The 13,052-nt window shown below is 48.9% G+C and overlaps 1 protein-coding gene across 1 annotated transcript; it reads right to left on the reverse strand.

The window, feature by feature from the left end:
* Positions 1-8,531: 8,531 nt before the first annotated feature.
* On the reverse strand, positions 8,532-11,322 carry FZD8 (frizzled class receptor 8). Its single transcript, XM_054716663.1, has one exon. It carries the CDS (start codon positions 11,259-11,261, stop codon positions 9,213-9,215), a length of 2,049 nt encoding a protein of 682 aa, XP_054572638.1. The 5' UTR covers positions 11,262-11,322; the 3' UTR covers positions 8,532-9,212.
* Positions 11,323-13,052: the final 1,730 nt, after the last annotated feature.

A 13,052-nucleotide genomic window follows, 5' to 3' on the forward strand; every position in this document is an offset into this window, starting at 1 on the left:
CTGGTGGTCAGTGCGCTACCGCTCCCACAGGGGAGCACCGCCAGAAGCCGGGCTCACAGTGGTGGTGGTGGGAGCCTCTCCTGCCTCCGCAGCAGAGCTAAGGATGTCCGACTGTCGGCTTAGGCCCGCTCTTCACGGGGAGCCGTCAGTTGGACATCCCCTGAGGGCTCCTGGACTGCAAGAGAGCACAGGCAGGGCTGAGAGACCTCTCCCTGCCTGAGTGCACAAATTTTGTGCCCTAGGCCTCTAGTTAAAAATAATTGAAAGAAGGATCTCAGAGATTCCTGTTTGCACACTCATGTTCATAGCAGTATATTTACGATAGCTAAGAGGTAGAAGCAACACATCTCTTTGGCAGATGACTAGATAAACACAATGTGGTATATAGATTCACTGAAATATTATTCAGCCTTCAAAAAGAAGGAAATTCTGTCCTGGTCAATGTTGCTAAGTGGTTAGAGCATTGTCCCATGCACTGAAGGGTTGTGAGTTCTATTCCTAGTCAGGGCACATAACCAGGTTGTGGGTTCAATCTCCAGTTGGTGTGCATCTGGGAGGCAACCGATCGATGTTTCTTTTTCCCTTTGCCTTCCTCTCTGTCTAGAATCAATGAAAGAAAAAAAAAAAAAGAAAGAAGGAAATTCTGTCACATGTTACAACATCAACATAGAGGAACAGTGAAGACATTATGTTAAGTAAAATAAATTAGTCATAAAAAGACAAATACTGAATGATTCCACTTATATGAGGTACCTGGAGTAGTCAAATTCATAGATTCAGAAAGAATGGTAGTTACCAGCAGGAGGGGGGAAATGGGAGTTGTTTAATCTGCAGAATTCCACTTTTGCAAGATAGAAAAGTTCTGGAGATCTGTCTCATAGCACAGTGAATATACTAACACTACACAACTGTACATTTAAAAACTAGTGAAGATGGTAAAGTTTATGTTATATATTTTTTATCACAATAAAAATGTAAACAAAACAAAAATGCACATGGAAACATCTCTGCTATAAAACAAGTTCTTTAATGATGGCAGCTGACTCTTACTGCTCCAGGAAGGTGCCATGCTGTTCAATGCGTTTTATCTATGTTAGACTTTGATCCTTGCAACAGTCCCTATAAAGTAGGTACTATTCTTATTCCCATTTTATGGAGGAGGACAGTGAAGCAGACAGAGGCTTAGTCACTTGCCAAAGATCAGCCATAAGTGGCACAAGGTTGTGGGTCCAGAGTCTGTGTTCTTAACCTCTCCATTTTCCACACTTTCTGCAGCTTACTGGAGATTCTTTAAGTTAATCAGGCAAAAATAATGTCCATTGTACGATATTTTCCAGAATGATTACATTGAGTTATTAGCTTCTTTTTGGTTCTTATTAAGTACTACAGGCCTGATGCATGAAATTTGTGCAAGAGTAGGCCTTCCTTCCCCCAGCTGCCTGCATCAGCTTCCCTCTGGCACCCGGGACCTGGGCTTCCCTAGCAGCCCAAGCTTTGTCCGGAAGGTTGTCTGGAAGGACGTCTGGTCTAATTAGCATATTATGCTTTTATTAGTATAGATAGCCAAGAGCTGCTCTTTAAGTTACTATGCAAAGTTTGCACCCCTTTCAATGGGTTAGACATATGACCCCCTCCTTAGACTTTTTCTTACAGGATTAGGGTAAGGTGTACCAGTAAAATTATACTTGTTACACAGAGTAAGGAAAACCTCAGAGTTTGCTTTGTGGAAGTGCATCTCACTTTCTGGATCTTCTTTTAGGGTACCCAGAGAAAGAGTAGACTTCTCTAATGAATAAATATCCTAAAATTTAAAAACTTGAGCAAAATTCTAGCATTAGGTAAGATAGTATCAGGTTCCTTTAAAAGATCCACATATTGACATATATTCAGGATTCCTGCCAACCTGCCTCCTGGACAGTATGACAGACCACCTGGTCTTGGAAAGTCACTCCTGGAGTGAGTCAATGCAGCTTTCATTTCAAGCTGAGCTGGTTTCAGTCAATAAACATTTACTGAACAAAAATGGAACATTTTAAATATCTTTACTAATTAATACATCAACATTATTGGTTCCTCCTCGGTTGGGTTTACTTTCTCGCTTAACCTTGTGTACCCAGTATTTTGTTAGTTCTTTACAAGTGAAAGAAAAGCAGTGTTTTACAAAACTGCTTTTTGTGGTGAGATCTTCAGTTCCGAACAACAAAGCACGAACTTCTCTGTTTGGACCAGGTGAGGGCACTCCTGTCCTCTCCCAAGGTGATAGGGGGGGAAAAAAAAATCACTTCCATTTAAATTAGTCAAGTTGGATACAATAGCTAGTTTGCTTAATTTTGACTTCTATTCGGTTGTTGCATTTTAGATCATAACACCACCTTCAATGAATGGCATGCACTGGTTTTCAGCTCTGGCTATACATGGGAATCACCTGGGGTAGTTCTAGAAAAATTTGAATTCTCAGATTCCATCCCCAGAAATTGTTATTCAGTTGGTCTGGGATGCTGCCGGGGCATCAGTATTTTTAAGCACTTCAAGTGTTTATGTGTAGGCAGGGGTAAGAACTACAGCCAGGGTGTGAGTTAATTAGAAATGTATTTGTTAGCCCTAGCTTGTCTGGCTCAGTGGATAGAGCATCAGCCTGCCGACGGAAGGGTCCTGGGTTTGATTCTGGTAAAGGACATGTACCTCAGTTGCAGGCTCCTCCCTGGGCCCTGGTCAGGGCGCATGCAGGGGGCAACCAATTGATGTGTTTCTCTCACATCTGATATTTCTGTCTATCCCTCTTCCACTCTCACTAAAAATCAAGAGAAAAATATCCTCGGGTGAGGGTAATAATAATAAAAAAAGAAAGAAATGAATTTGCTAGGGGATAAACATTGGAAATTATTTTTCTAATTTAGTGTATGGTTCACCTAAGTGTTTAAAGCGATATAAATAAGTACTTAATTTTTTTTTTTTTAAATTTCAGAGAGGAAGAGAGTGGGAGAGAGAGAGAGAGACAGAAACATCAATGATGAGAGAGAATCATTGATTGGCTGCCTCCTGCATGCTCCCCACTGGTGATTGAGCCCACAACCCGGGCATGTACTCTTGACCAGAATCGAACCTGGGACCCTTCAGTCCACAGGCTGATGCTCTATCCACTGAACCAAACCAGCTAGGGCTAAATAGGTACTTTTGTCTTCTGTGAATAATGGTTCTCCCAAAGGCTTGTAAAGCCATTAAAACGTGGTGTTCAAATTTGTTCCAATTTTGCTTTTGCACATTTACTTCCATCCTTCTCTGGCCATTTTCCCTTTTCAGGTACCATGCATTTCCTTAGCATCTCCCAGGGTCTGCTGTTTAAATCAGCAGAGCTAATATCCTTTTTGGTTTGTTCTCTCATTCCAGAGATTTCCATGATGCTCCCTGCCTGCCCTGGCTTCACTGCCCAGTGGCTCTGCTGTCTGCCTCCCTCCCTGGCCCTGGCCAGGCTCTCCCTGAAGGCTCCTAGGCCTCTGCTGACCAAGGCAGATGTGTCCACTCCTGGCCCCGTTCCCCAGTATGAACTCTAGCTATCAGCAACAGAGTTCTCACATCCAGGTCACTGTAGCTCCTCACTAAGCTAGAAGACAGACTCTGTCCTTGGGCCTTTTGTATCACCTAGGAAAAAGTCCACTACGCCAATGACTCTATTATTGCAAACATAGGCAGCAGCAGAGAGCAGGTGAACTGGTCCAAGTCAGCCAGGGGCCTGAGAGACAAGCTTTGCTGGCAGCCTCTGAGGCTGTGTGTTCAGATATTCCTGTGTAGGTCAGCACCAACCATGGGGAAAGCTGTACTCTGGTGTGATTCTGGGACTAGGTAGACACGACTGAACAACCAGGTCAGTTGATGTTCAGGGGAAAATGCACATAGTGGTGGCTGAAGGGATTTACAACTGGGAAAGGCAGAAATAGGAGTGACAAGTAGGATCCATGTCTTCCAGGCGCTACCCTGCTCTGCGCTGTATGTATGATCTTTGGCAGGTCCAGTCCTCTTTGGGCTTCAGTGTAGGGCTAACCTGTGTTAATCACTTAGGGATCTTATTAAAATACAGCTTCTGATTCAGTGAGCAAGACCTGAGAGTCTATATTTCCATCATAGTGCTAGGTCTTGCCTCTGCTACTTGTTTATGGAGCAGTGAGATTTTCGATGGTCCCTGGGATCTTTGTCTTTAAAATACATGATCATGACAGGAATATCTGAACACACAGCCTCAGAGGCTGCCAGCAAAGCTTGCCTCTCAGGCCCCTGGCTGACTTGGGCCACTTCACCTCCTCTCTGCTGCTGCCTACGTTTGCAATAACATAAGATCTTGAGTCTGCCTCCTTTTGACCAGTGCTGTTTTCCCCTCTCTAACCTCCACCGGCCACCTGACCCTCAGGAACGGGAAGTTCAGCAGTGGGCTCTGTGAGGCTGCCTCTTCTCCATAGGCACCCATCAAAGGCCTGGGCTTCCCACACAGCTATGCTGTGGAAATCTTTCTCCCACAGCGCTCAAGTATCCCACAGCACACGCTCCTCTTCTCTTCCTTTTTGGGTGGCCTTGTTTTGCAGCACAGTTTCCATTCTTCGGTGTGTTTCCACAAACAGCTGGCTAGATATTGTGGAGAGCCTGCATCCTACCCATCCCAACAGCATTCACGTGCAGCACTGAAGAGTGTCCACTGGACTCAGTAGACAGACTTTATATGGGAAACAGTAAAGTAACACATTTAAACAGCCAAGTCAAGACAAGCCATCTCAGACCATTCTTTGTGTCTCGGAACTCACTCCTTCTCCCATTAAAAGGTATAGTCGATCTTTGGGGAGCAGCCCATTCTTTAAAAAAAGTAACTCAGAAGATAATTTTAAGAAGTTAAACCTTTGGACTTCAACACAGCTTAATTATATTTTTACTATAACCCTTAATATAAGGATTTACTTCAATTGTAGTCTTGTGGGGCCCTAAACTGATGAAGTTTGGGGTTTCTGTTCTTGAGAGAAAGAATTCAAAATTATGAATACAAAATGTTTGCAGGCCCTCCTCTGGGTGGAGTCTGTGTGGGGCTCATCCCCTGGTTCTGGAACTTTGTGGTACCACAAGGTGGCAGTATAGTATCAAATGTGGGAGGTGGATCACACACTTGCAGTTTGGAGAGTCTCAACTGAACGTTTGCCCCTGCACTTTCAATTGCATCCTATGCTCTGCAACTGCTTTTGTCTCTTTGTGTGATTTTTTTTTTTCCTTTTGGCGAGACAATCTGAATTCCTTCCCCCAAACTCTGAAGGAATCTGCAACGCCATCAACACATATTAAGAAACTGTACTGGTGCCCTGGCTGGTTTGGCTCAGTGGATAGAGCATCGGCTGCGGTTCGATTCCGGTCAAGGGCACATGCCTGGGTTTCAGGCTCCATCCCCAGTAGGGGGCGTGCGGGAGGCAGCTGATCACCGATTCTCTCTCGTCATTGGTGTTTCTATCTCTCCCTCTCCCTTCCTCTTTGAAACCAATAAAAATCTACTTAAAAAAAAAAAAAGAAAAAGAAACTGTACTGGTAACAGTTTGTTCTTTAAACTTCTACATTTCCCCCCCTTCTGTTTTTTTTTTTTAAAATATATTTTATTGATTTTTTACAGAGAGGAAGAGAAAGGGATAGAGAGTTAGAAACATCGATGAGAGAGAAACATCGATCAGCTGCCTCCTGCACACCCCCCACTGGGGATGTGCCCGCAACCAAGGTACATGCCCTTGACCGGAATTGAACCTGGGACCCTTGAGTCCGAAGGCCAACGCTCTATCCACTGAGCCAAACCGGTTTCGGCTCCCCCCCTTCTGTTTTATGTTGCATTCAAATTGCATTTACTATAAAGTAGAAAGTGTTTCACATAACTTCTGCCATAAGTAATTTTAAAGAGCTTTGGCTTTAATGGTTTTAACCATATTAGATTTTTTTTTTTTTTACATTGACCTAGCCACAAAATAACTACATTCCCTCTCAATCCCCTATATTTGAAAAGATTTAAAAAAACTAGCACTTGTCCCATATAGTTAGTAAGGACACACCTGTATAGCACACCTGGCAAGGGACCCATTCATTTGTCTAATGGCCAAATTCTCTTCTCATTTTTCACCCCCAATCAATTTTGGGTTTTTTATTCCCTTAATAGATACAATTTGAGTATTAGCAATTTTGTAACTCAAGGTTTAGCTTTAAAGGCAAAAGAACTGGCACTTGTGTTTTAATATCAGCCTCTAGTTATTACAGGTATGGATCTTTTTACTGAGAGCTGTCCCCAGAATGTCAATAGGGCTTTTTTATTTTTTATTAAGCTTGTTTATATTTAGCACACTTACAATCATCTTACATGTTATCAAATATGGCATTTTACAAGGATATATTGAAGAAATTAATGGCATTTTACAAGGATATATTGAAGAAATAGAGCTTCAAAGTGGAACATTTTCCACTGTCACATAGTTGAAAATGTGTCTATAATGGAAATACTGCTATATTAGAAAACCCACATGCCAACTAGTGACTTTTAGCTCTTCCTCCATCCAACATATGTGGTAGGTTATAGGGATGCCCTCAAATCCTACTTTATAACTGAAAATGTAAAGTTTATGGCTGGTTCATATACAGTACATAAACCACATAGTGATCACCACACGGGTTAGATGCAGGCCACTTACTGGAATCTAAGTTACAAAATTGTAATTTTTTAATGAATAAAACTGCTGGGAGGTGAATATTTTACAGTGCCTCTGACTTAAAAAAAATAAAATCCGAATGACAGCTAAAGTGGGTGTTCTTACTAGTATTGCATATCTAATTTCAACAATTCAATTAACACCAAGAATAACTCTGGAAAGGATTTGCAAAATGTTTTTACCAAGAAACTTCTTAAAAAGCCTCCAAGATAAGCCAGGGAAGTAGTTTCTGTCCTATTAATTAAAACATATTTTTTAAAACCACTAAATATTCCTATTAGGAAAAGTAAAGAGAACAAACATCTTAGCAGGCTGCAGAGAATAAGCTCCCCACCTCACAGTTTGATGTCCCCATCATTAGCAGGGTAGCTGCCCATTTCTTATCTTGATTGACAGGTTAATAAGGGACCTGGGGCTATCCTTTCAGTATGAACATACAACCTTACCAATTACTTTTAAATTATTGCTAATCTGTCAGAAAATAACAAGCATGAGAAATAAAAATATATGAAAAAGAGAAATGTCTGAAGATTTTACTCCTGGTGTGATTTTTAAGGTTCAGTTCAGAAAACCTGTCAGAATTTAGTCAATAAAATTTAGGCGCTGAAGATTTTTTTTAAAAAGGAAAAACTTGTAATGTATAATAAATAGTTCATTGGTTCAATTAGGAGCAAAAAAGAAGGGAGTTTTGTAATACAATTGTCCAGCAAAGGAAAATGCTTTAAATTGGGGGATTATGTGTGCAGACCACCTGTAGGGCATTCAGAGCCCTTTTCTATGATGCTTCAACCCATTCCTAGCTGCCTGCAGGCTGGCTAACAATGCCTGGAAAAGCTGTTTAAAAGGCTGAGCATACTTATGCTTCTGGTCTTCACTGTTACAAGTCTTCCTCTCCTTAGCTCTCTCCCTTTTAAAGTAAAAGTCCCACATCCCTTTAATGGAAGAACTTTAAGGCTCCATGGTGGCCAACTGGTATGTACCAAGAGGAGCCTGGCAACAGCTAAAGAAACGTCCGTTTTACAGCACATTTGGAGAGAAAAGATCAAAGTTTTTCAAACTCAAAAGACCAAGTTCCCTACAGATTAACACTATTCATTTAGCTCCTCTTAAAGAAATGATGTGCTGGGCTACTGGGCAGACAGGTAAAAAGTTCAACAATTGCCAAAGCATTCTTCTGCTAATTCAACAGCCTTCTGCTCAAATAAATTAGTTTAGTGTTGACAGAAGAACAATAGCCTTTTCTCCAAGAAAAGCAGCACATTTCATATACACAAGCCTGGAAGGTCATTAAGATGTTAACCCATTAGTTTAATCCATTAAGGATGCCTGTTCCACCACAGAGTGTCAAGTGACTTATACATACTGAACAGTGTATTCTGAGGGTTTAAAACATTCACCTTTACACTTCAACAGCATGTTCAGTCCAGGTGCTTTCAAAATTATGGACATTAGAGAGAAAAAAAATGTGGAGTTTTAAATCGTTTAGTAATATTATACAAGATAAATAACAAGGCCTGAGTGGAATTACTTCCTTGCAATAGTCCATAACACATGCTAAGGTGAGCGTTACCCATGGATCAAAAAAGAGCTACCATTAAAAACACCGTCTCTTTGGAAGGTGAAAAACTCAGTTTTGATTTCAGTTTAACAGTGATTTTTACGTTGCTAACAACTTAAGAACTGGAATTAACAGGTCATTTTCTCCATACCTAAGATCAGTGTACAGAGAAACCAGAAAGGGTCCATTTTTCCAACATGTTCTTAGCAAACACTTTCAAGGTAACAGCTTAGAAGAGGTAGGGGGAGAGGGCAATGTTTAAATCATTTATCAAAAGTCATTTTATTGACAAAATAGAATACTTATATTTGTTTTTACAGGAATGATCTCTAAACTTTTTACAAAAAATGTACAGACTGTATATCTCTGGATATGTACATATTTTACATTTTTTTACACTTAACAAATAATTATATAAATACATCCTCTAATGTAGGAAACCCATATTTACTTGGGGTGTATAATTAAGACATTTCATGTTTATTTACTTAAGGCATTTGCCTGGTCATTAAGAATACCCAAACCATGCAATCCAGTTAGATCGTGATCACCCCTCCTTTAGGATGCATCAGGAGTAAGAGTTTACATAGGAGAAAAATAGGTCCCTCGGGTAAAATCTGTAGATCTGGCTTCAAGTTCCACCAATGGCAACCAAGGAGGGCTCCAAGCCGTGGGTTCTGGGAACGCTGCAGAGTCCACCCTTCTCTGCCAACAGAGATGAATGTCTCCCACCTCCCTAGAGGAGCTCCTCGCATATCAATGGAGGAAAGGAGGCTGGGTCTGGGAGTCCTCAATGCCAGGTACTTTGTTCTAAGCCAGTCATTTAAGTCTCAGCTAATGGATACCATTAAGAGTTCATGATCATGCTAATAGCAGTCAAAATAACGGCGAAGGGGTGGGAACCTCAGCCCCTGGAGTGTCCCTTCGCAGCACTTGGCCTCTGCTCAGACTTGGGACAATGGCATCTGCTTTGGGTAAGACAGTGAGCTGGCGGTGCCAGATCGCCACGTCAGGCCTGTGCTGACGTCACTGTAGAGCGAGCCCGCTCCCCCGCCCCCCCCCCCGCCCCCGCCTGGCCCGCTGGTGTCTCTCACGCCCGCACCCCCGCCCACCGCGGCACCCTTGCTGGCCCAGCAGCAGCGGGTGCACAGGGCCCGCCAGGACTCAAGCGTCTTGCCTGACCAGACCCACACACCTGAGGTGATGCCCACGACCAGGCACATGAAGTACTTGAGCATGAACACCGCATAGTCAGGCCTGCGTGCCTGGTCCGGCTGCAGGTCCCGCAGGCACGGGCAGTTGTGCGTGGCCTCCCAGCGCGGGCGGTTGTGCTGCTCGTAAAAGAGGCAAGCGACCACTATGGCGGCGGGCACCGTGTAGAGCACAGTGAAGAGGCCCAGGCGAATCATGAGCTTCTCCAGCTTGTGCGTCTTGGTGGGGCCGCCCTGCTGCTTTATGACCGAGCGGATGCGGAAGAGCGACACGAAGCCGGCCAGCAGGAACATGGTGCCGATGAAAAGGTAGATGACGAGCGGCGCCAGCACGAAGCCGCGCAGGTTGTCGAGGCTCTGGTTGCCCACGTAGCAGATGCCCGCCACCGGGTCGCCGTCCACGGAGCTGAGCGCCAGCACGGCGATCGACTTCACGCTGGGCACGAGCCACGCGGCCAGGTGGAAGTACTGCGAGTAGCCGGCGATGGCCTCGTTGCCCCACTTCATGCCCGCTGCCAGGAACCACGTGAGCGACAGAATCACCCACCAGATGGAGCTGGCCATGCCGAAGAAGTAGACCAGCAGGAAGACCACGGTGCACAGGGCCGGGCCCGTGGTCTCGTAGCGCACGTGCTGCTCCACCGTGCCCAGCTCCTCGTACTCCCCGCGCCCGCCTGGGCTGCCCGCGCCCGTCCCGGCCGCGCCCGCGCCCGCGCCCGCAGCAGCCGCGCCCCCCGCACCGCCCGCGCCGCCCGCGCCCGGCGCGCCGCCGCTGCACGCCACCTTCTCGTGCCCCGCCACCAGGCGTACCAGGTAGCCCACGGACACGAAGAGGTAGCAGGCCGAGAGGAAGATGATGGGCCGCTCCGGGTACTTGAAGCGTTCCATGTCGATGAGGAAGGTGGACACGGTGGCGAAGGTGGACACAAAGCAGAGCACAGACCACAGGCCGATCCAGAAGACGGTGAAAGCTCGTTCGTCCTGGCTGAAGAAGGGGTTGTGGCAGGGCAGCGCGCAGTTGGCGATCTGGCCGGTCTTGACGCGGTTGTACAGCGGGTGCCTCTCGCTGGCCACACTCACCATCGGGGCTCGGCACTGGCAGCCCGGCTCGCAGGGCGCCGCGCCGCCGCCAGGGGGCCGCGCCTTCCCGCCGACGCGAGTGGGGGGAGACGCCGCGTCCCCGACGCCCCCGCCCTTTCCTCGGGACGCGGGCCTGGCCCCGGACGGGCGGCCGTGGCCGCTGCCGGAGGGCGGCCGTTCCCCGGGAGGCGGCGGCGGCGGCAGGCGGCGCGGCGGGCTGGGCGCAGCTGTGGTGAGGTCGGTGTGGTTGTAGTCCATGCACAGCGTGTCCGGGTTCCCCTGTGCGGGCAGCCGGTCGCAGCGCATGCGGTCCGGCCAGGCGAAGCCATACTGGCGCATGAGGGGTGCGCAGCCGGCCTTGGCGCGCTCGCACACGGAGCGGCAGGGAGGCAGCGGCTTCTTGTAGTCCTCCAGGCAGATGGGCGTGTACATGCTGCACAGGAAGAACTTGAGGTCGGGCGAGCACTGGATTTCCACCAGCGGCCAGAACTGGTGCACTTCCAGACCCGCCTCGTCCTGCGTGTCGTGGTTGAACTGGTTGGGCATGTAGGTGTAGTTGTAGCCGATGCCCTTGCACAGCGGCACCGTGATCTCTTGGCAAGCCAGCTCCTTGGCCGAGGCGGCCGCAGCGCCGCTGGAGCGCTGCAACAGCGTCAAGGCGGCCAGCACGGAGGTCACTTCCAACAGGTAACTCCACTCCATGCTTCGTCCCCTCGCCCTCCTGGCAGTGAGCGGAGGGGCTCCGGAGGACCCAGAAAGAGAGAGCGAGAGAGAGAGCCGGAGAAGAGAGTGCGTGCCCTGCTCGTCTTCCTCCTGCTTCTCTCGAGAGGTTGTTTGTCTGCCTAGTCCCCAATCCCTTCTCAGGACACGTCCACGCAGCGCAGCCCGCCGCTCCGGGGAGCCGAGGGCGGCTGCAGGAGTGCGCTGCAGTCCCGGAGGGTCTGCCCGGGTCGAGCTCAGCCCCTTCGGAGCGGAGTGGCTGGCCCCCGGCTCATCGTCCTTCCGTCTCTCGCGTTCTCCCCGCGTCTTGCCGGCGCCGGCGACTTGGCCGAGCGCAGAGGGCGGCGGCGCAGCAAGTTTCCTCTCGGGCCGCCGCGCGCAGTCAAGATGGCTGGGCCAGGCCGCTTCCGCGCGGGGTCAGCCCCCACGGCCCCTTACGCCCCCCGGGGGTTCATGCTCGTTCCCAAAGCCGCTCTGCTGCCTCCGGAGCGGGGACCCGCCTTCACCGAGGCCGTGTCCCTCTCTCCACGGCGTCGGCCCGGGGAAAGTCCGCTTCGTGCTCCAGCCAGCAATCGGCGAAGTGCAGGCTGTCCCCTTCTCGCCAGACATGCAGAACCAAACCCAGACCGGAAGGCGGAGCGGACACCTGAGCCGCGCGATTGGCGCCCGCAGCTACCTCCTCTTCGGCCCGAGCGGCGCCCTTCCCCGAACTTCCCCGCCGCGGCCCCGCTGGTCCCCGCGCCGCCTCATGAATATTTATACCGCGCGGACTGAGTTTCCGCCCTCGGCCCCGCACGCCAATCTCGGGAAACGGGGCGGAGTCTTCTCGCTCCTCGGGCCCAGCCTCCCTTAAGGCCGTCCGAGTGGCCGCGCGGTCATGCGCGGTGTCCGCGGCTGGAGAGTTTCGGTAACCTTGGGATTGACCGCGGAGGCGGAGGTTTGGCCTCGACTGCCGCCCCCGGCCCGCCCGCTCCGCCCCGGCACCCAGTGCGCGTCTGGGGACTCGGTTCCATTTCTTTTTTTTTTCGGTTCCATTTATAAGTCTGCACTTGGGGGTTGGGCACGAAGTTTTAACGTGGTGCACGCTCTTCCAGGCCCGTTTTTAACAAATTAAGTCCCCGTTTAAGAGTCTCCCCGAATGTGGGTGGCCTCTGGGCCCTGGGGCCCCGCGCCCCTCCGGGAGCTGGGGCCGGCCGCTGTGGGAAATCCGAGAAAGGGTACCCTACTTGGATTTCTCACAATAATGGTCTTTGAGGCTTGGAAACGGGGGAGGAACGGGAAAGATGGCAGTGTATTTTGGATGGCGGGGTAGGACGGGGGACAGCCCGGACGGAGGTGTCCCGGCGCCCACCTGCGGACACGCGAAGGGCGCGAGGTGCAGGGGTGGCCCCGGGGTTCTCCCGCCTCTGCCCGCCGGGTGGCCTGGGCGGGCCTCCGTGTCCTCATGGGGAGAGCGAGGTACCATCTCAAAGGGGATTTTGATAATGAGATGAGATACCTATGTAAGGCACCCGGGGCCCAGTTCTTCCTTAAGGAAAATAATTCCCTTCACCCTAAAAAAGAATGAAAAACTTATAAATAGGACAGACTGGAGACTGTGGCTGGATTCACTCTCCACCTTGTACTTTTGGAACATGTACAGCTCTGCAGAGGTCACGTGTCTTTGCCAGAGCCGCCTCTCTCCGTGGGGAGGTGGTGCTGCGCCCGGAGCTGACGTGGGGACGCGTCTTCGGGGTCCGCAGAGGGGAGAGGGTCCCTGGCTGCAGCTTCGAG

This window comes from Eptesicus fuscus, chromosome 5 (assembly GCF_027574615.1).
Source record: "Eptesicus fuscus isolate TK198812 chromosome 5, DD_ASM_mEF_20220401, whole genome shotgun sequence".
In the NCBI taxonomy this organism is placed as follows: domain Eukaryota; kingdom Metazoa; phylum Chordata; class Mammalia; order Chiroptera; family Vespertilionidae; genus Eptesicus; species Eptesicus fuscus.

What these genes read in the sequence shown, in the direction of transcription:
- FZD8 (XM_054716663.1), bottom strand. Translation starts at nt 11,261, where the DNA reads ATGGAGTGGAGTTACCTGTTGGAAGTGACCTCCGTGCTGGCCGCCTTG.